The 20752-nt window shown below is 44.2% G+C and overlaps 2 protein-coding genes across 3 annotated transcripts; one reads left to right on the top strand and one right to left on the bottom strand.

Annotated features, from left to right (window-relative positions):
• Nucleotides 1–2673: 2673 nt before the first annotated feature.
• Nucleotides 2674–8985, top strand: NAGPA (N-acetylglucosamine-1-phosphodiester alpha-N-acetylglucosaminidase). 2 transcript variants are annotated; one of them, XM_036739737.1, is made up of 11 exons: nt 2674–2875; nt 3101–3574; nt 3987–4126; nt 4260–4368; nt 4683–4811; nt 5143–5351; nt 5595–5642; nt 5959–6087; nt 6470–6595; nt 6700–6763; nt 7994–8985. In XM_036739737.1, the coding sequence occupies exons 1-11, from the start codon at nt 2739–2741 to the stop codon at nt 8208–8210; spliced, it is 1782 nt and encodes a 593-aa protein (XP_036595632.1). In that variant the 5' UTR covers nt 2674–2738; the 3' UTR covers nt 8211–8985. The 2 variants fall into 2 exon arrangements, with proteins under 2 accessions (XP_036595632.1, XP_036595633.1); XM_036739738.1 differs by having other exon boundaries at nt 2757–2875; nt 8081–8306.
• Nucleotides 8986–12243: 3258 nt separating this feature from the next.
• Nucleotides 12244–19519, bottom strand: LOC118832381 (UPF0764 protein C16orf89 homolog). Its single transcript, XM_036739736.1, has 8 exons — nt 19321–19519; nt 17397–17546; nt 16520–16670; nt 16164–16281; nt 15245–15380; nt 14253–14357; nt 13495–13581; nt 12244–12344 (listed from the first exon to the last, which is right to left on the bottom strand). The coding sequence occupies exons 1-8, from the start codon at nt 19517–19519 to the stop codon at nt 12244–12246; spliced, it is 1047 nt and encodes a 348-aa protein (XP_036595631.1).
• Between the last annotated feature and the right edge of the window lie 1233 nt (nt 19520–20752).

Here is a 20752-nt window from a genome sequence, read left to right on the forward strand (position 1 = left end):
AGAAATTTGGAAAAGGCCTGTGCTTTCAGAATCTACAAATACAAATTCCATAGCGAGATGTGAAAGTATATTTAGGTGTCAATTCTTGTTATTTCCAGTGTGGGAAATTTAAGCTTCTCTGATGATAATACTCCAGGAATAGCACTTTTACTCAAGAATGCATCTTCTAGTACTAAATTCAAATCCAAATATAATGAAAGTACATCTGAATTCCTTTGGGCTGAAGTTCTCAAACCTATTGTCTCCTATGGACCATGCAGGAGCCACAGAATGTGTCCATGTGCCATCCCTGGGACTGGTCACACATAAAAAGTCATTCTTTAGTAAGTGACCTCCTTAGATTTCATTACCTTCCTTAGTTCTAATTTAAATCCTGCCACCCTCCAGATGTACTGCAAGATGAAAAATAGTTGGTCATCTGCTATAACTGAGAATCAAAACTAAAACGCCATTTACTTCTAAGTTGAATAAATCCCAGGATTTTTTTATCCTTATACTTGAGATGTTATTCTCTATGCTTTTAATCATCTTTATAGATCTCTTAACTCTTTCATATGCCTCTCAAAGCAGCAGAACCAAGAGAAATGCTCTTGACAATTTATCTGATTGACTCGACTAATTCTTGATCTTGTTGACTTCTGGGAAATCAGTAGGTCAGAATCTAACATACACATAGCATTTGCATGTAATCCAAGGATTTTTTTCATGTTTAGACTGAAAATTAAAATTTGACTAGATGGGCATTTAACGTTGGGTAAAATTGGGCTGAACACCAACCAATTAATGTAAAATTTTGATAATACCTTCAAGCCAGGGATACATCAGGTTTTCACCACAGGGTAAAAGTAATGAATGATGAAAGCTTAAGTTATTTGGGGGGGGGGGGGAATGTCCTCTAAAAGAAGAAACCTAAACTCACAAGTTGTTCTAAACAAAGTTGAATTATAACTAAACCTGTGGTTTGGAAACTATAAATATGCCAGAAGAACTTCAATCCTAACATGAAAGTGAATTAAAAGGAAATTTAATATGATAAATATAGATTGTCACCAACGTTTTGATTTATAATGTCCTAGGATAAAAAGTAATCTAAAATTGTATTTTCTCTCCACTGTCCTGCAATTTGATACTCAGGATGGGATAGGAAGTTCCTCATCTTTGAAATCTGTAAATATGATTACCTAACAAGCACTTCCTATCTTGGTGATATTAGGCTTCATTCAGTAAGAAAGTAGCAGGCAAAACAGGAAGCTTTCTTTAGGAGAAAGGATGCTAGCTCTGGAGTTAGAAGACAGGTTCAGATCCCACCTCAGTTGCTTACCATTTACCATGACCTGTCCTTTGCCTCCCCTCCCCGCCCCCCAATTTCCGTGTCTCAAAATGAAGGCGATGGATTGGATGACTTCCAATATCACTTCTAGCTCAAGATCTATGATCCTATGATGTAAGTTTGAGGAATGGCACATGATAGTGGTATTAAAAATGAGAGGTCTTTGTGATCTTTAATTCTGACGTTAAAGTCTTCTTTCTCCAAATTAAGTCACTGGTTTCCACCTTTGTCCAAAAGTCCCAGAATCTATGCCTAACGCAAACCATTGTATTCTACCTTTGAAAATCACAAGAAGATTACTGAAACAACAAACTAATAAAAGGTGGGCAGTGAGTACTTTCAACAAAGCTCTAAGTACTTATTGGAGTCAAAAGATTTGGTGAGCTTCCAGTCATCAAACCAGTATGTACCTGGGAAAAACAAAACAAGAACCAAGATCTCTCTTCAGTGGAGCAAAGACAACTTTCTTAAAAAATAAATGGCAACCATTAAACTACATACCAGCCTCCAAAATTCTTATCCTAAATTGACAGTCTTTTAGGACAATTATAATACCTATTCTGGTATTTCACAGAATAGAAAAAAAATACAAAAGGGGTGTGTGTGTGTGTAATCATTCTCCACGAATGCGTCCCACAGACGGCTGACACTTCAACTTGGGGGGAGGGGAATAAAACTGCGGTTGCGAGGGATCGTACGGCACAGGTCAAAAAAACTTTACGGAGGAAATGACCCCGGGGTTGAGCCTCGGAAGAAGAGAAGGAATCTGAAACGCTGGGCAGCTCAAGGAACGTGGCTCAGGCACGTGGGGGGATGGGGGGAGCGCGCAAAGGCTTCGGGCCAAAGCCAGGAGGCCACAGGTGGCCAGGCCTGTCGGTTCTTTTGAGAACGGCTGGTTTGGCTGGCATGAGGTTGGCAGAAGTGATGAGGCGGGTAAGAGCGGCGGGGAAGGCGGGGAAGGCGGTGTCCGCACACTTGGGGCCGGACTCCAGTGGCGGCTGAGCTTTCCAGGGATGACCTCGCAGGCCCCGCCCGACCTTTGCGTGACACGGGCATTTACGCGTTGCTTTCATCGCCTCTGCCTTTCTCTCGCATGCGCTGATTTACGTATCTCTTGTCTACCCGGGTACAACGTGAATTCCTCGAGGGTACAACGTGAGCTCCTCGAGGACACGGACTGTTTGGGGCTTTTTCCTCTTGTCTCCCATTGCTTTTAACTCTACGTAAAAACGCTTGCTGACCGACGGACTGGGAGCCTTGTAGACATGTCACCCACGCGCAAACTTGCCAAATCCCATTTGCTGACTGACATCTCGCGAGATCTACGAGAGGAAGGCGGGGCGAGCCCGAGGCCCGGCTCCACCCCTCCACACCTGAGGTAGTCTACGAGACGCCGGGCCGGGAGGTGATGTCACGTGGGCTCTCCTCATGTGACCGATGGCCACAGTCCAGCATGGCGGCCTCCTTAGGTCGGCCGCTTCACTCTTTTCTGGTGCTGCTGGGCTGGCTCCTGGCGGCGCCCCCGAGTCTTGGGCTGAGTTCCGGGTGAGTGCCGTTGCCCCGGGGGGAAGGGCGGTGCCGGGGTCTTGATTTACTCCTTGGGGACAAATGAACCCGGGGGCCTCGGCCCCGCTTCCGCGTCTGCCGGCTTCTCTCGCGCTCGGTCCCCTGCCACCCCTGCCTCGGGTGTCCTCTCTTCTCCGAGGAGTCTTTGTCCGCGGGCGTCCCGCCCCCTCAGGCTCCTCCTGTGACCCCGTCCTGTCCCTGCAGGGATTCCCTGAACGATGACCTGCTGCTTCCCTATTCCGGGCTGCGGACGCGTCTGCCTCGGGACTGCCGGCCGGTCCGAAACGGGACCCGTGCTCACGAGAGCTGGCCCCCGCCTGCCCCGGCTCGCCCCGGTCCGGGTCCCGTCGTCCGCCGCTTTGTCTCCTACTTCCCGGATTCTAGAAACGGCTCGAACCGGGCCGTGTCTGGCCACCTGACTGTAGCCGCGTCCCCCCTGCGTAGCTTCTCCGTACTAGAGCCCGGGGGACCCGGGGGCTGCGCTGCCAGGAAACTGGTGACCGTAGAGGAGACCGCCAGGACGGCTGGCTGCATAGTGGCCCAAAACGGCGGCTTCTTCCGCATGAACACAGGAGAATGCCTGGGGAATATAGTGAGCAACGGGTACCAAGTGAGCAGCTCTGGGGGGCTGCAGAATGCCCAGTTCGGGATCCGCCAGGATGGGACCCTGGTCACAGGGTGAGGGCACAGGGAACTGGGCCTACGGGGTGGCAGGCTTCATTTGGAGGTAGAGGGACCTCGCTTTGGGGAGAGAAATAAACGAGGGCAAATAAACCCCTCCTGAAATGGAGGGCAGAGACTGATTATGGCATCCCTAAAGTCACCCTGCCTGCCTCCTACCCCCCAAGATGTCTATGTCCTCACCCAATGGAGAAACAGAACATGACACCAGAGAGCTTCAAGCTATGGCTGCTGCGTTCTGCCCATTCCCTCTATGTCCTCTCTGCCTCCCTAAAGCAGAAGGATAAAGCTGGCAGCCTGAACTAGGGTTGTGATCCCATCCAAGAGTTATTCCTCCTAAGGAATAGTTGCTTTGGTTGGTGGAGAGAGCTTTTACTCTCCCACTCTGTGGTGGTGGGGGTTGTTCCAGGTACCTGTCCGAGGAAGAGGTGCTGGACACAAAGAATCCATTTGTGCAGCTGGTGAGTGGGGTAGTGTGGCTGCTCAGAGATGGACGTGTCTACATTAATGAAAGTGAAGAGACTGAATGCGACAAGACCCAGGAAACAGGTGGAGTTTTGGAGGGGAGATTACCTTCAGTAATTTGCAGTTGGGGGCTTAGTAAAGGGGAACATGCATGAGTTTGCCATTTTTCTAGAGGAGAAAAAAAAATAATTGAACATATGGGTACCATCTCATGCAGGCTCTTTTAACAAGTTTGTGAATGTGATATCAGCTCGGACAGCTGTGGGACATGACAGAGAGGGCCGGCTGGTACTGTTCCATGCAGATGGACAGACCCAGCAACGGGGGTAAGCAGGATCCTGGGAGTGGTGGGAGTCTGGTTGCCTATGGGTTTTGCTTGCCCCCATCTCAGTGGTTGGAGGGTCTGCCCTTCCTTAACCTCATTCACAGCCAAAACCATAGCCCTTTTATGTAACTATGTTCTTTTCCTTGGGGCTGCCGAAAGGTCATTCTGAAACACCTAGTTCTCTTCCAAAGGGTCAGTCTTTCCCAGGGAACAGGACCCCTAAACCCTTGTCTATCTCCACTCTTATTGCCCACATTTCCAAAGAATGATTCCTTCATATTCTCACTCTTTCCACCTCTGGGCCTCATGCTGTAGCATTAACCTGTGGGAGATGGCTGAGTTCCTAAAAGAGCACGGAGTGGTGAATGCGATTAACCTGGATGGTGGAGGTTCAGCCACATTTGTTGTCAATGGAACCTTGGCGAGTTACCCATCAGATCATTGGTGAGCAGGCAAGAGATCCTGGGTTCTCATTGATTCCACACAGGTTAGTTTATGCCCCCTAGGCTCCACCGAATGATACTACCTAAACAAGGGTCCCTGCTTTGGAACTGGGACCCACTTGTCTTGAGAATGTCATAGCTGAGCCTGGGCAATTAACCTAAGAGTAGCACTGCTGCAGGGGTTTGGGCTTTGCAGGTCTGATGAGGCTTTCTTTTCCCCCTGCTGCCAAGAATTAGCCAAGGATTGATATGGTGAGGAGATATGTTCCAAATGAAGGGGGAACTTCTCTGACTGCTGTGATCCTGTTTCATGGGATTCCTCTTCTCTCCAGCAAGGATGATAACATGTGGCGCTGTCCCCGCCGTATCTCTACAGTCGTGTGTGTTCATGAGCCACGCTGCAATCCACCGGACTGCAATGGTCATGGGACCTGTGTGGAGGGAATCTGCCATTGTACTGGGAACTTCTGGGGAGGAGATGACTGCAACATTCTGGACTGTGGCCCCTCCAACTGTAGCCTACATGGGCTCTGCACTGAGAGTAAGTGGCATGAGTAGGGAAAGCAGTTCTCTGGGAGGCACCTGTCTCTGCTACCCTAAAGTTCAGAAAGTCAAGGAAGAGGCAGTCACAATTATGCTTCCAGGTACCCACTCTCACTCCCACTGTTCTTTAGTTCTCATTGAGCCTTCCAACAGTTCAGGAATTGTGAGGCTCTAAACCTGGTCTTGTATGAGTCAGAGCCTGCCAGCTCCTGTGATTGACAGGTTTGTCTTGTTTCTCTAGCTGGATGCCTCTGTGATGCTGGATGGATAGGCAGTACCTGCAGTCAAGGTAACAGCAACCACATGAAATCAGCCCATCCCTTCATCCATGAGAGCTGTAGTGTGGTGATCCTTAGACGGCTTTATGGATTTCAGGGGAAATGTTGCCCATGTCACACATCATCTAACCCTAGGGTATGGGGAGAGTGCAGCTGCCCTTTGGGGGATATTCAGGGGTGGGGTAGAGTTTCTGTTCCTCCTCCTCCTCTACTGGTTTGCCTTAGGCTAAAACTAACCTGTCCCTGAGCATCCTGCGGTAAGCAAGCCTGGGCATTGGGCAATCTGGGCTCACTCCAAGGCATTCCCTAACTTACTCTCTGCCCTAGCATGTGCAAATGGCAGTTTTGGGGTCAGTTGTGCTCAGAAGTGCCAGTGCCAGAATGGAGCTGCTTGTGACCCTATTCATGGGACCTGTACCTGCCTTCCTGGCTTCCAAGGAGATACCTGTGCTGAAGGTAAGGAAAGACTTCAGCCTCAAACCTCTTGAAGCAGGAGGAATTGCCTAGGACCTTGAAGAAAGGACCTTGGGAAACCCCAAGAGATACAATGGTGACAGCACCACATGGTCTCTTACTTAAACCTTCTGAGAGACTGCTAAAAATTGGTTTAAAGAAATGTAAAGGGAATGTGTTGATGCCTAGCTACATTCATTTCTGCCTGGTCTTCACTCTCCACCCTCCTCTCTATTTAGCAGTAGTAGAACCCTGGAGTATTTTTCTTAGCCCTTGTTGTTTACTGACTTGGAGAATAAAGGAAGCAGCTTGGGATACTGATGTGAAGAAAGATGGATATTGATATCTGTGCTGCGATCTTTATTCTCTCCCTCCCTCTCTTCAGTGTGTCCCTTAGGTTGGTATGGCCCAAGTTGCCAGTATGCTTGCACATGTGAGAGCTCATGTCCCTGTGACCCCAAGACTGGCAACTGCAACCTCACCTCTACTGTACAGGACATCCTCTCCCAAGGTACAGCTTTCTCTAGAGTTGGAGGGGGAGGGGTAATGATGGAGGGAAGGCCAGCCTTCCCGTGCCTCTAAACTTCTCTTTGGGGATGGGGGAATATTTCACAGTTGGCAAGTGTCTTGCACCATCCATGGTACCGAAAAGGAATGAAGAACACCCCTACTTCACAAAGTACGTTGGCTTTTATTTACTTTTTAAGACTGTATCTCCATATCTTGCCAAGGCTGGAGTTACTCAGAGACCTGGGCCCACTCCCATTGGCACAGGAGCTTTGTCTTGCTCCATTCACAGCTTGGGACTGGTTCACCTCTCCATAGGCAATGTCAGGGCCTCCTGGCCTCAGGGGCCCACCATAGTAATGCCAGACTTAGAGTGGGCACTCCATTGGCTTAGAACTCTGAAGCTCCAGAGCTCTGTCAGCCTCAGCCTTCCTGGTAGCTGGGAATATAAATCCACCTAGAAAGTGGATTGGCTTATAGAGGTAGCTATTGTGTAGTAGACAGAGCTGGCTTTCATGTCAGCATGACCTAGTTTCAAGTCTGGCCTCTGACACATATTGGCTCTGTCCCTCTGGGCAGGGCATTTAATCTCTTAGTGCCCCAGGCAAGATGCTGATCTACATTGGTGGAGGGCATCTTCTTACTGTGAGTTCCCCATGTAGATGAAATCACAAGTCTGGTTAAAAAAGAGTTTACTTTTATAGAAGCAGTGGATGAGTGGGCACCTTCTCTGCCAATCCCTAGACCTGGAAGCCCAGGGTGGTAGCAGCTGTGCACCACTAGGGTTTCTGAGGAGGGAAAAGGAAGGTTTCATAGGTTGTATGTTTTCTCCTGACTCCTGGCCAAGAACAGTCAGTCCTTTCCCAGTGGGACACCACAAGCCTGTGTGCAGTGTCAGTGATTTTCCTTCAAGGCCTCTTCAGAATCCAGGCAAGAGCCCATGAGGATATGACACTGGAAAGAAGCACAGACCTGTAGGCAATGCCATGAGGTCTACTGATGACCCAGAGTCCTGGGCTGACAGATTGTGGGACACCTCCGTTCAGCTCTTCAAAATGAAAAGACTAGGAGGGGGCTGACTGTTTCAAGTGGGAGGCATCCATTTCCAAATTCCTTGGTGCATAGAACCTGATTGACAAGCCTGGCTTAGGAAGGGTTGGGCCCAAGACTGTTGTCTTATTCAGCAGTGTAGGGAAGCTGGTTCCCTGCTTCAGAGGGCGAAATTTGTAATTCCCTATCTGGCCTGTCTGACTTAGGGACCCAGGAGGCAAAGTTGAACCCAGAGCCTACATGGAAAGCTGACCTTCTGTTTATGTTTCACACTCAGGAGGAGAAAAATCAAATGAAGAAAGGGAGAGGGGCTCCTGTAACCATTCTCTTGATCTCTCTTTTGTCCCTTTAGGCCAGCCTGGCTGTCTCTCACGTTGGCCCTGGCTCTCTTGCTGCTACTCAGTGCTGCTGCTAATGTGACTTTTGTCCTTGGCTCCAGAGCATCCAGGAGGCACCTGGATGGAGAGTATGCTTACCACCCATTGCAGGAAATAAATGGGGAGCTGCATTCCTTAGAGAAGGAGCAACAAGGAGACCACACACTCAGCATTAAGGACTCAAAACAATGAGAAGTGGCCTTTGTCCATCCTGGAAGTTCAGTTCTGCTTGTGGGTTTTTCCAGGGAGAGCTGGTATGGAGGAAACCTTGCTAAGACAGAAAATGAGAACCAGACAAAGACAACATACCAGGGTGTCTCTTGGAAGCTCAATCCCAGCCCCAGCCCTGGCCCCTCTCTTTGGTCAGAGGAGCTGGGATACCTGTGCCTCAGTCTCCTAGCCTGCCTGCCCATTAAGTGCCATGCTGCACCACAGCCCTCAGCCAGAGCAATAGTACACTTCCAGATAAAGCTTTACCTCTCAGGGCAGGGCCTCTGGCCTCTTCCCCCTGCCTGTCTGTGTCTGCTTGTCCAGTGAGATGCCCGTGTCCTCTGTGGGGATATAGCAGTGCCAAAGGGACTTCAGCTATCCTGGGGAAAAGAGCAGCTGGAGAACTATTCTTATCATGATTTGAATCATGGTGAAATGAAATGTAATCCATTCCTAAAGTCCTATCTGTGGATGGAAAGGACAACCAGCCTTTAAGGGCTAGTGGGAAACTTGCAAATCTCAGCCTTCCTGTAATTTATTCATTCCTGTGGGAAAATTGAGGCCATAATAGGTCACTTTTATACAGACCAGTTTTTTATGTTAACTTAAAGTTCTGGCACCTGTGGTAAGTTGCTTTTTTGAAGACAGAGAATGAAATTGGTATTTTTACATGACAAGTTATTTTGTCCTTCTTTTCATTGGTTACTATTGAATTAAATTAATTATTAATATTGAATAAATTGAGGAATGAAAGGAACCGATGGCGTATTCTCTCAGTCCTCAACTGCAGAATCTTCAGTTATTACATTGATGCCTTCAGACTGTACTAAGGCTGGGGAGCCAGAGCCCTGGAGGTCACATGTGGCCTTCTAGGTCCATGTGTGAGGTCTTTTGTCTGAGTCCAAGTTTTACGGAACAAATCCTTTTATTAAGGGGATTTGTTCCGTGAAGTTGGGATTCAGCCAAACTTGTGGCCTCCGGGCAGCAGGTTCCCCACCCCTGGATAAACTTTAAGCAAACACTGATAGACACTGTTCAGCCTGCGATGGGGTGAGGTGAGCAGGTCTTACTAATTCCTGCAGTCTTCTATGTGGCCCTCTTATTACCCCTACTCACAAACACAGCATGTATCTCTGATGTCACAATAATAATAGCTAACATTTATTAAGCTAATCATAGCTAAGCATTTGTTCTCCATTTATGATGTACCTAAACCCTAGAGATACAAAATAGAACCTCTCCAGGGTCTCTGCCTTGTAGGGTTCCTAGGAGCCTCAGTTCAGCTATCATTTCCTAAATAAGTCTTATTCTGATCCTCTCAATTGGTAGTGCCCCACTGAAATTGTTTTATATGTATTTTATGTTTACTTGTATACTTAACAGTTTCCCTCCCCTTTAGCCTGCCCACCCCTTCATATAATGTGAGGTCCTTGAGGGCAGGGACTGCTTTGTTTTTGTCTATTTACCTTCCCAATGCCTGGCCCATAGGCACTTCACTGATGAAAGATTGACCTAGAAGTCATCTAGTCCAATCCCTTGTCCAATGAGAACTTAGATCCACCTCCTTCCTTCCAACTTTCATAGCCAGTACTCCAGCAGCAGCTGAAACACAGCTCAACTCAATCTCCACTAATGCTGTTGACCTGAAATCTCAGAAGGCTTGTGTTTAGTGCAGCCACAGAAAGAAGAGTCCATAGTAGAGAAATCTTCCCTTCAAGTTGCTAAGGAGATGACAAAACTTTGTTCTCTCTCATGGAGAACACATGGAATTTATCCATGATCAGTGAATGCATATTCTCACAGGAGAAATAAACATGAACAACAATCTAGATCCCATCAGGCAGATACAAACAGTTGCTCAAGGGTTACTGGGCTCCTTTTTGGCCCTGTGATCCAAGAAACTGCCTCCTGGCTTTTGAGATAGGTCCATTTTTCTCACAATGACCAGAAAAATCTCAGGAATTATCAAATGGAGCCCCTCCTCATTTAACACAGAAGCAAGCTGAGACCCAGTGAGATTAAGTGCTATTCTTGAGGTCAAACAGGTACTGGAATTTAAGCCAAGTCCTCCAATACCAAATCTAAGTGATTTGTCATACAGAAGTAATTGGCTGGCCATTTTTATCTAGTGATATATTTGGGGCAGGGGGAGGAGGGAGGTTCCTTGCAGGAAGGATAAGGATGAGGAAAGAATAGATGTAATCTAGAAACTAGTCCATAGAGGGGTTGTGGAATCATCTATAGAAAACAGTAAATGTAGGATAACTTCCCTTTCTGGAGTGACTTAGGTGTGAAATTTCCTAAAGGAAATTAGATATATTAGCTGACCCTGAAAAGTCCCTTCTAGCTGTAACTCTGGAATCTGGTTCTTAGACATATTTGATACTTGTTCTGCCTTCAGAGTACCATGGACAGCACATGAGAAGCCACATGCTGTGGCTTCTACAGTTGTGTCCGTAAGTGACTGTAGATTTGAGAGCTTCATCCACAGAAGTTTAGATAATTTCTACATATCTGGCCTTGAATTTAAAACTAGAGGATGCTTCCATTAGTAACAGGACTGTTCCACCTGTCACTTTGGAAAGCGTATAAGTTTCCACTTGTGGCCTAAAATATAAGAAAGAATACATGTACTATTTCAATACCAGTCTAAGTTTGTTAGGGTAGACGAGAGCTTTTATGAAGCTGAATTTCCATAAAGGTGGCTACACAGCATGCTATGGCATTGGTAGGGACTGAGCTCTGGAAGACTGTCAAATCACATCTGGGCCACTCAAAAAGAACTCTAAAGAATTATCAAGGACACGTAGTAATGACCCGGTAAGGCAATTGAAGCAACAAGGCCTTTATTTGTGAGCATTGTGAATCATCAAATTAGAAATGAGATCATATAATAATCAACAAGCACTTATTAAGCTCCTATATCCCAGACACTTAATAGGTTCTGGAGAAGAAAGACTAAAATTGAAACATTTTCTACTCTTATAGCATTTATATTCTATAGATGCTATTAATTAGGGAATCAAAGGGACTGGGAAGGAAATGTTTTTGTGGGCTTCCCCAGTAGGCATGTGCTGTGAAAAGATATTGTTTCAAATTCTGAGCATTGTGGTATTTTATTCCTAGAAAGTCTATCTGCTTGCCATATCTGTCTTTGCTCCTGAATAAAATAAATGGAAATTGTGGAGTTTCCTGGCATTGGATAACTACAGGGTGTTCCTAAAGTCTGGACACATAGGCAAAAGTGCATATTTTCAAGAAATGAAATGAATGAAATTTTCAACAACATTTTATTTAATTGGAATATTAACAAGTAACATCTTCAATATGATTTCCATCATTTGTGATGCAAAGGTTGATGCACTTTGCAAGTCTCATGAGAAGTTGATGCAATAACTCCATATTGCTGCCAATTTTAGCACTTTCACTCTTTATGCATTCAATCAAGTGTGTTGCATCTGTGATTTTCGTTGACTACACCTTCTCCTTTAGCTTACCCCAGAAAAAAAGAAGTCACTGAACAACACAGAGTCTTTGGTGAAACAGTTAATGAGATGTTAATGAGATTTCCTATGTGTCCAGACTTTAGGGACACCCTGTAGAATTCACCTTTACAGGACTGTAATATTAGGAGGAGGTAGGAAGAGGCACTTTGATTGTAAACTCCATGAGACAAGCACTATTTTTTCATCATTGTTTTGCCCTGAGCACCTTGCACCATTGTCTGCACATAAGAGATACCTAATGTTGGTTAAATTAAAAAAAATTCGTTATTTCTACAGACCAGTCAGGGATATGGTTTGCTAGATATAGATAATACTGTTACTTTTATCTTTCTGCTAGCTCTGCTAATCCCAATTTTCAATTACATTGGTTTTGTCTAGCTTGTCTGCCTGTACTTTTCCATTGGTCTCCTTGTGAATTTATGTAATCTCAGGACCTAAGGGGAGGCATTACCAAAAGGGCTATGTTTCATTTTCATCCCTTTGAGATGCTGCTTGCTTGTTGTGAGGCATTAATGAAGCTTGGTGATGGTTGGTGAATGTTCTGCAGAGTGATAAAGGAAGCCACCCAAGGATGCAACTGCCACAGCTGTATTGTGGGAAGAACACCCATCTGGGGAGAAAGAATGTTGTTAGGCTGCCCATCAGAAATGCTTTTTATTGCTGCTGAGGTTGCCACATTTTCACTCTGATGTCATCACTTACTTTTTTGGCTTTCAGCATAAACCTTTAGCTCATGTGTTAATCCCTTAAAATGATTAAGGGGAGTTTTTAAACATCTCAAATGGTATCAACCACAGTGTTTTATTCCTTCTAACAATATCCCTAGGAAAATATGAGTGAGCGATGACTGTTTCCTCTCATTGCAAGATGCATGGTCTTGAAATGTTCTGCTTTTGGCTCTGTTTGCTAACCCCTCTGACCTTGCAGAATCACTAGACTGCCTTAAAGAAATAGCTTCCTCTAACAACTACATAAGGTCATTTCTTTCCAGCATGTGGGAAGAATTCTTAATTGATCATCACTATCTGGCAGGCACTGGCACTGATAAAGAAAAATCTCAAGGCCTTGTGATGGCTTCCTCCTTGCCTGATAAGACTTGCTAAAACCTATAAAATTGTTTGGGTTTCCTTTCTTATCACCACTTGCAGGAGGAGATGCAGATGAGAAGTTAAATGACCAAAAGAGAGAAGGGGAGAATGGAAGGGTTTGGCTAATCACACCCTCGGTAACTGAGAGTAAAATACACACTGACATGGTAGGAGAATACCCAGAAGAAGAAAGGATCGATCTTGCTCTCTGCTTGCACCTTAAACTTAGGGAGGAATTCTTAAGAAAAGAAAAATAAATGAACCAAGTTCCTTCTAAAATATGGAAAGTAAGAAACTGCATCAACTGTTTCTATCAACTCTGATATCACAACTGTTCTCTTCTTTGCCACTAGCCCACTTTTTCATTCTAGATCCCCAAATTAACATTTCCTTTTAGTCTTCTAGACCACATGACATGAATGAAGGAAGCCAGGGCTCTTCCCTGGAAATGGTTTTTTTTTTCCTGAAGAATGTAATTAAAATGGACATTTTCAGAAGAGCAAATGCAATTTATGCCTATTAAGTTGTCATGTATTTCTGTTAGGAAAATATAGGGTATCTCTGCATAGTATAATGTGTGTGAGGGGAGAGGTGACTAAGTATAGTACCAGGCTCTTCTCACTTGTCTTCTAGGTGCTGGAAAGACATCCTATTAGCTTTTGATGGCTTTACCTGAAAATCCTTTGTCTCTCCTCTTAACTCTTCTTAATGATTGTTGTTGGTCTTTGCCAGCTCTGGGTAATTGTTTTCTGTTGTCATCTGAGGACAGAAAAAAATAGAGAGGAACATCAGGTGAAATTCTTTAACATGAATTTTTACAAATATCTCTTGCCTTCCTCCACCCTCATTTCCAACAACTCCATCCTGTTGTAGGAAACTTCTTGAACCTGAAGGTACTGTTTGTGGGTATTCTCTCTCCTGTCTATTCCAAGTGCTATATAAATGTGAGTTATCATTATGTTTATTCCATCAATTCTAGAGTTCCTGCTCCTTCTCTCATAAGGCCTCCTCTTCCTTCATATTCTCCTTTATTGCCAACTTCTCTTAGACCCTTCTTTCCAGCCCCCAGATCCTTTTTAGGGCCCTGAAGACAAATGATTTCAACTTAGAAACCCCATTGTAAAGCCTTCAGCTTAGTTCCTTGCTTTCCTGCAAATGCTGTGCACCACTCCTCTCTTTTTATATTGTGTCTTCTCTGCCCCTTGGAACAAGACCATGAACACTAAGAGCAGTGATAGTACATTCCTAGCATTCAGTAAGAGTTTCCTCCATCAAATATTATCAAATGTTTGGGGAAAATAGTTTTTCATCTTTGAAAAATCTCCAGTGAGTTGTTGATGTAGTTTCTTCTGAGGGGACATGGCAGATTGCATTTTCATCTTCTCTAACTCCTCAACTTCCCTACTCCCAAGGCAGTCAAGCTTACTCACAAGGCTCCCCAAAGCATCCCTCCTTAGGTTGCTGCCAGGTAAGAATAGCCTGTAGCCATCTAGGCTTGTAGAAATCTGAGTATCCAGAAAGTCCACAGAACATGACTGAGGAAAAGAAAATGAAATTAATTATCTTCTCAACATGCTGGGTGCCTTTGACAGTCTTACCCACCTCTATTCCCATTATTATGCCTGCTATGTCCTCAGGGTTCAGTACAAACCTGAGCAGGGTTGAGTATATTGAGCCACTGGAATTCCTGGCTGATAGGGAAGAGTAGGAACAGGGAGTACAACCTAGTTCAATTCTGAGGTTAACATCACCTCCACCATTGAGAGCTTAAATAAATGTGGGATAAAGTCAAAGGTTTTTTAGGAGATAAAAATTTTTTATGGGATTTGGGCTTCTAAATTAAAGAACCATTCCAGCTAACTTTATTCCTGACCCAAAGATCAAGGACTGATGTTCCTCAATCACTCAAGAGTTCTGATTCTCTTCATTTTAGGGTAGAGGGGAATTGTTGTGGATAAAGAAAGTCAAAAGTGTTATCAAGAATGGCACATGTACATGTATAATCTATATTGAATTGGTTGCCTTCTCAATGAGGCTGGGAGGGGAGAAGGGAGAGGATTTAGAAATCAATGTTTTAAAAACAAATGTCAAAAATTGTTTTTACATGCAACTGGGAAATAAGATATACAGGCAATGAGGTACAGAAGTCTATCTTGCCCTACAAGAAAGCAAGGGGGAAGGGGATGATGGAGGGATGATTGAAGGGAGGGCAGACTGGGGGAAGGGGTAATCAGAATGCATACCATCTTCAGGTGGCAGGAGGAAGAGATAGGGAGAAAATTAGGAACTCAAAATCTTGTGGAAATGAATGTAGAAAATTAAAAATTAATAAATTAATAAAAAAAGAATGGTGTATGTGAGAGAGAAAGACAAAACAGGAGAATTATGTGCACTTATCTGGAGAATGGAAAGCAGTTCATACTATTTTCCATGAAGAGATCGTGATTCTGGAATGGGAATCCAAATTTTTCAGTTTCCAAGTTCAATGCCATCATGTTAGCACACGAAATATCCATGTAGTATTTGGACTGGAGGAACAGGCCATCTGAGCATCCTTTCTAAGGACCAGAAAACCAGGGAGCATTGAACTTAGTTTTGGCGGCAGGAAGAAGTAGCAATTGTTAAGAGAAAAATGTGTGATTTTGAAATGGACCTCAGACATTGTCAATGTATGTAAAATGAGGGCTTTTGCCAGGATTCTTTCTGCATGAAGTCTTACAACATGTGTAATTGGGACTCTAACTATAGTTCTTTCTAGGACTTACTCTGTTCGTTGTCTTTTGGAACAGCAGGCTCTGAGAGACCAGTAGTCCAAAGACCCAGATGCCATCTATTCACCTACTCATTTCCATTCTTATCAAGTACAAATATTGAGTCCTTCCTATGCCAAGTGAGTTCCTGAATTCTTAAAAGTGTTTTGAAATGATGACCTGAACTCTTAGAGATAACTGTCCCCACTTCCAATTTTGGATCAGAAGCATCTGACAGAGATTGAGCTGGGCAAGGGAGGCAAGTAGACATTGTTTTACTACTAGTCACAAAAATCGTGCAGAGATCCTTTCTGATATGTGAAGGCATAAATAATTAGGAGTTAGATTACAATTTCAATCTGAAATCTGTAGATGAGTGAGAGCAATGGGCCTTAAAGATCAGGGGGAAAAAGCCATGGGCAACAGGTTATGTGCCAAAGAAAAACAACCTATCCTTCATGTCTTTGATTTTGGCTCCAATAAAACATTGTCATATATATGGTGTTGCTGGATGGCCTTCTGGTCAACACTGTCTAAATTTGGTGCTATCTATCCTGAAATAATCTCCTAGCCCACAAAACAGTTACTTACCATTTTGGCAAGCAGGAAATAGAGGAGCTGGTGTGACAGTGCATAGCCAACGGAGCCAGGTTTAGTCATGAGTTCCCTGCAGAGGTCTGTAACAGTGCAAGGCTGCAAGCCCTCCTTCCTGAGAAGCAAGCAGTCCCAGGCTGTTATTTGGAGAAAACAATAAATGATGTTCAGGGAAACTGTAGGCCTGGCCATGCTGACACAGGTCTTTATTGCCTTTAGGACAATTGGTCTTGAGCTTCAAAAGCATACAGAAATGGGAGAAGCTTCTGTGAGGAGTGTTTGTATATTATGAGTGAGGCAGATGGTAGCACTTTTCCATCCAGGGAAGAAAGTAAAAGGGCAATTAAACTCACTTGGTTCCTAGTAAGAGCGTCATGCATGAATCACTTAATTCTTCTGAAAAAATATCTGAGTCGTCAAAATTGGAGTAGATCATGGAGCTGTTTGTGTGACTCCATGAATGAGGGAGATTCCAAAATCCTGGCTGTAGAGTCTCTTCAAATTCTGTCAGAGGGAAATTGACCAGGGAGAGAAAGCAATTTTACATAAACTCTGATACCAGGTTTCCATCCTACCGATGTCCTGGACATACATAACCCATGCCCAAATTTCTTGTGCCTCACAAATGTATGGCTAGGGTCTTGTGACCTTCACCAGCCACTTGAGAACCACAGTTGAAATCATTCAGAAAAGATGTTCTCATCCACAGGAAGAGGCCCCCACTGTCAGTCAAAGAAATATTTGTTAAGTGTCTACTACTGTGAAGCATTGTGTTAAGGATACAAAGAAAGGCAAAAGACAGTCCTGGACCTGGAGACACTTGCAATAAACCCCAAAGAAGGGCATTACTGGTAGATGATATGTAATTTTCTTTAAAGAACAAACAACAAGTGCTTCTAGTCTAGAAAGTGAGGGAGTCTTATAAGATCTAGCCACAATTAGAGAATCTATACAGGATGACATACATGACGTGTCATTTAAGGCTAAGCTTCCACTGTTTCTCCAAGTAGAGAGGTCTAGAAATGCCAGATGGAGCTTTTTAGAGTCAGAAGGGACTGTGAAAGGAGAAACTCTCTGCTAATTCATCTCAGTTGAATTCCTGTGTACTTTGTAAGGAGATTGGATGGCAATTTGTCTATTCAACCCCATAGGTTTGTTAGAATCATTCAAGCAAGGGAGATTAGATTAGTTTCCCTAGCAAATAAACCTTCTGACTTGCACAATATTTACCTTTTAAGTACTTAGAGTCACTGAGCTTGAGGTAGACTGTGGCTCTGGTGATGAGTGGTGACAACTTCTTCACTATCTTCTCCACCCTCAGGCTCAGGGGCTTCAGAGCAGGCTCCTGGCCCCATTTCTCCAAGACACCATTTAGTTGCACTGTGAAGGAACATGACAGGCTTGGGAATCAGGTCTTGCCCCACTGCTGTGCTTTGGCTCTCCTTATTCAGAGAAATGGGTCTGAATCTCATTCCTCTGTAGTATTTAGGCAGAGGTTGCTGCCCCTGAAATCCCACTATCCTCATTCTAGTTCTTTCCACTGACAAGGAGGTACCATTCCCCACCCCTTTTATGGATGGAACTAGGATTGGAAGAACTGGGGGACTGGAAGCAAGGTAACTTCAGCCCTTAATTTTCTCTGCTTTGACCCAAGGCAAATCCCTTTCTGAACTCTACCCATTTTCCTCAAGATTAAGTCCCCTTCGCTCTTCACTGAGGGAATGAATGAAGTCAGGAAAGGGAAACACATGTATGGATCTTTGTAATTTGGGGAGGATTGGATCCTTAGAAAGTTGAAGAATAAAATGGCCATAGCAGAAGAGCTCAGCTAAATTCTGCCTGAGGCTACATTTAAAAAAAAATCAAATTGTCTAGGGCCCTTTCACTGATTCCAAACTTCACACAACAAATCCCCTTAATAAAAGGATTTGTTTTGTAAAACTTGGACTCAGTCAAAAGTCTGAAGTCAAGGACCTAGAAGGCCACAAGGAGCCTGGAGGCTGCAGGTTCCCAACCCCTGGTCTAGAATAATAGTTGTTGTGTGTCTGAGATGAGTAGGGAAAATGGTGACAGGTATTTTCCAGGGTAACAATTGTGCTTCTAACTCCTCTTAATCATTAACATAGTCAAAAAATACCTACTATCCTCCTACCATTCTCAGTAAGAACTAGAGATGAACACTTTCCCTTTCCTCCTAGGTCCCAATACTGGGGTCATTTTCTTGGTAATCACTTGGGTTTGGAATAATAGGTGAGAAGAGCCTGCTGGGAAAAAAAATCATTTTACATAGTACGGTCCAAATCCTGACCACATGGACATAAGTAAAGCTGCTTCAAACCCTAGCAACATCATCTCCTAGGACTTTCTGGAACCACAAATTCCAGTTCCAGGAGGGCTGAGCTGGCAGCCAGCATGGAATAGAATTAAGAAGGGCTCCCATTACCTCCAGGGGGAGGATTACCTTTGTAGGTAGAAGCCTAATGGAAACAACCCCAAACCAAGATCTTGAGGCCAAGGTTGTTTGCTGCCTTAAGGATAGTTATCATTGTTCTAAGGAGTTTTGACTGGCCCCACACCAGAGCAGGATTTTCTCTCTGTTTGATTTGGCCTTTTTCCAGGAGACTGGAGAAACTCTCCTCTTCCAAAGCTGAACAAACATTTCCTCCATTTTCCCAGAACCTCTAAATGTCTTTGGATACAATGCAGCATGAACTGAGGTTAGAGTAGAGGAATATTTTGCCCACAGGTGATCCAGAGAACTAATAGAAATGTTTTTATTTAACTCTCTATTAAACAAGAATATTTTCTCCTACCTTGTTAGTACTAAGAGAAAACAAAATGAGCCGTGGAGACTGTTTGCTTTGGTTTGGGAAGCTAGACTATAGCATTCTTTAGGGACCTATGCTTTCAAAATTTTTTCTTCAGTGTTTAACATGATTCTTTTTACTTTTAAAAACCAAATTGGTACAAGGCAAGGGTATCCTCCAGGCAGTCAGAGGCCAAATGAGAAATAAAGAGTACTCTTCCTAAATTATCAAAACATAAAGTTCAGCTTCAGCTAATCTCCTATGCCTAAGGTTAGCAAATCAGTTGAAAAGTCTTAAAAACAACCTTGGTTGCTAGTCATCCTGTGAAAAAGAGGATGTCACACTACCTTCCAGTACCAGGAATCCCAGCACTCCATCCAGGTTAAGCTCCCTGAATCTCTTCTCCAGGAATGAGGTGGCTTTCTCCAGGGGAGGAAGGATCATCCTCCCCATGGCCACCTTGCTCTCTGAGAGGTCCTGTTGTTGGAGAGATAGAGGTGACAACAGCAATGGCAGCAGCAGCAGCAGCAGCCCCATTAGGTACATGTCTTGGTCCCCTTCACTCAGCCAAATGTTCACAGCAGCTCCTGTACTGGCTTCCTTACATACTCTCCTCCCTCCTTCCCCCTCTGCCTTCTCACGGGACAAAAGGAGTAACAAAGACTTTTACTATTAGAAACAAGCATATAAGTAAGGGCTCACAGAAGGGTCACTCTATACGCTGGAGCAGCTAATTTGTCACTGGTCCTGAATAGTGGGTAAAGGTCTATAAAAAAGGTATACTTTGCCCATAGTTTGGAACCCCTGGGGGGATCAGTGCAGCTGGCTTAAATGGTAGCTGGGGTTAATGACTCAGGAGTACACTTCTACCTGTTTTGAAATCTTAGATACAACATTTAGAGCAGAGAATAGTGTCAAAAGGCTCATTTTTCTTTCCAGTATTCAGGCTCTTTAGACTTTTCTGACTGGATGATTTCAAGGGCTATTTCCAGCTCTAAATCTGGTGATCTTTCATACCTGTAGCCCCTAGACATGCCTGCTCTTTGCCAAAGTGGTCTCGTACTCTCATAACTCTCAGTCATCAACTTTACAAGATGTCTCCCAAGTCCACACACAGTGTCTCTACCTAGATTCACAATGGAATCTCAAACTCAACTCAGCCCCAAAATGTTGTCTCCTCCTCTTCCCCACAGACACTAAACTTGCTTCTCCTCTAAACCTCTCTCTTTCTGTTGAGGACATAATCATTCTTCCAGTCCTCCAAGTCATATTTTTTGGAGCCGTCTCTGACCTTAGCTTCTCTTTCACCAACTATTTCTAATGAGTTGTCAAATCACGTCATTTCTGCCTTCAGGACATTCCTCACATCACAACATTTCATCACATCTCTGCTCTCAATTCACGTGGCCATTGCATTCTACTTCAGGCCTTATTCAACTCATAACATCTCCTAATTGGTTTTCCTATTTCCAAGCTCCCCTCTCTATCTTCCACTCCACTGTCAAAATAATCTTCCTGGGGCACAGGTCTGACTATATCACTCCTTAGCTCAAGAATCTTCATGGTTTTCATTTTGGCTCTAGAATAAAATGCAAAGTAGTCAGTCTGGCGTTTAGAACATTTCAAATTCTATCTCTAACCTACCTTTCTTTTTTTAAAACCTCTGTCCAATTAAAAAAGCATTATATTTTTCTTTTCCCCACCTTCTCCAATTGAAAAACTAGATAAACAAAGCTCTTATAACAAATACGCATAGTTATGGAAAACAAATTCTCTCAT

The sequence above is a fragment of the Trichosurus vulpecula genome, chromosome 9 (assembly GCF_011100635.1).
Source record: "Trichosurus vulpecula isolate mTriVul1 chromosome 9, mTriVul1.pri, whole genome shotgun sequence".
NCBI lineage: Eukaryota > Metazoa > Chordata > Mammalia > Diprotodontia > Phalangeridae > Trichosurus > Trichosurus vulpecula.

Bases quoted from the DNA above. Each gene is read 5' to 3' on its own strand.
- LOC118832381 (XM_036739736.1), bottom strand. From the start codon at position 19,519: ATGTACCTAATGGGGCTGCTGCTGCTGCTGCTGCCATTGCTGTTGTCA. The intron at 16,282-16,519 runs GTGAGTTTAATT...CTTGCTTCTCAG, and splicing joins ACGCTCTTACTAGGAACCAA to GAAGGAGGGCTTGCAGCCTT. The intron at 15,381-16,163 runs GTAAGTAACTGT...TCTGGTCCTTAG, and splicing joins ATTTCCTGCTTGCCAAAATG to AAAGGATGCTCAGATGGCCT.
- NAGPA (XM_036739737.1), top strand. From the start codon at position 2,739: ATGTCACGTGGGCTCTCCTCATGTGACCGATGGCCACAGTCCAGCATG. The intron at 3,575-3,986 runs GTGAGGGCACAG...GGGTTGTTCCAG, and splicing joins GATGGGACCCTGGTCACAGG to GTACCTGTCCGAGGAAGAGG. The intron at 4,369-4,682 runs GTAAGCAGGATC...CTCATGCTGTAG, and splicing joins GGACAGACCCAGCAACGGGG to CATTAACCTGTGGGAGATGG.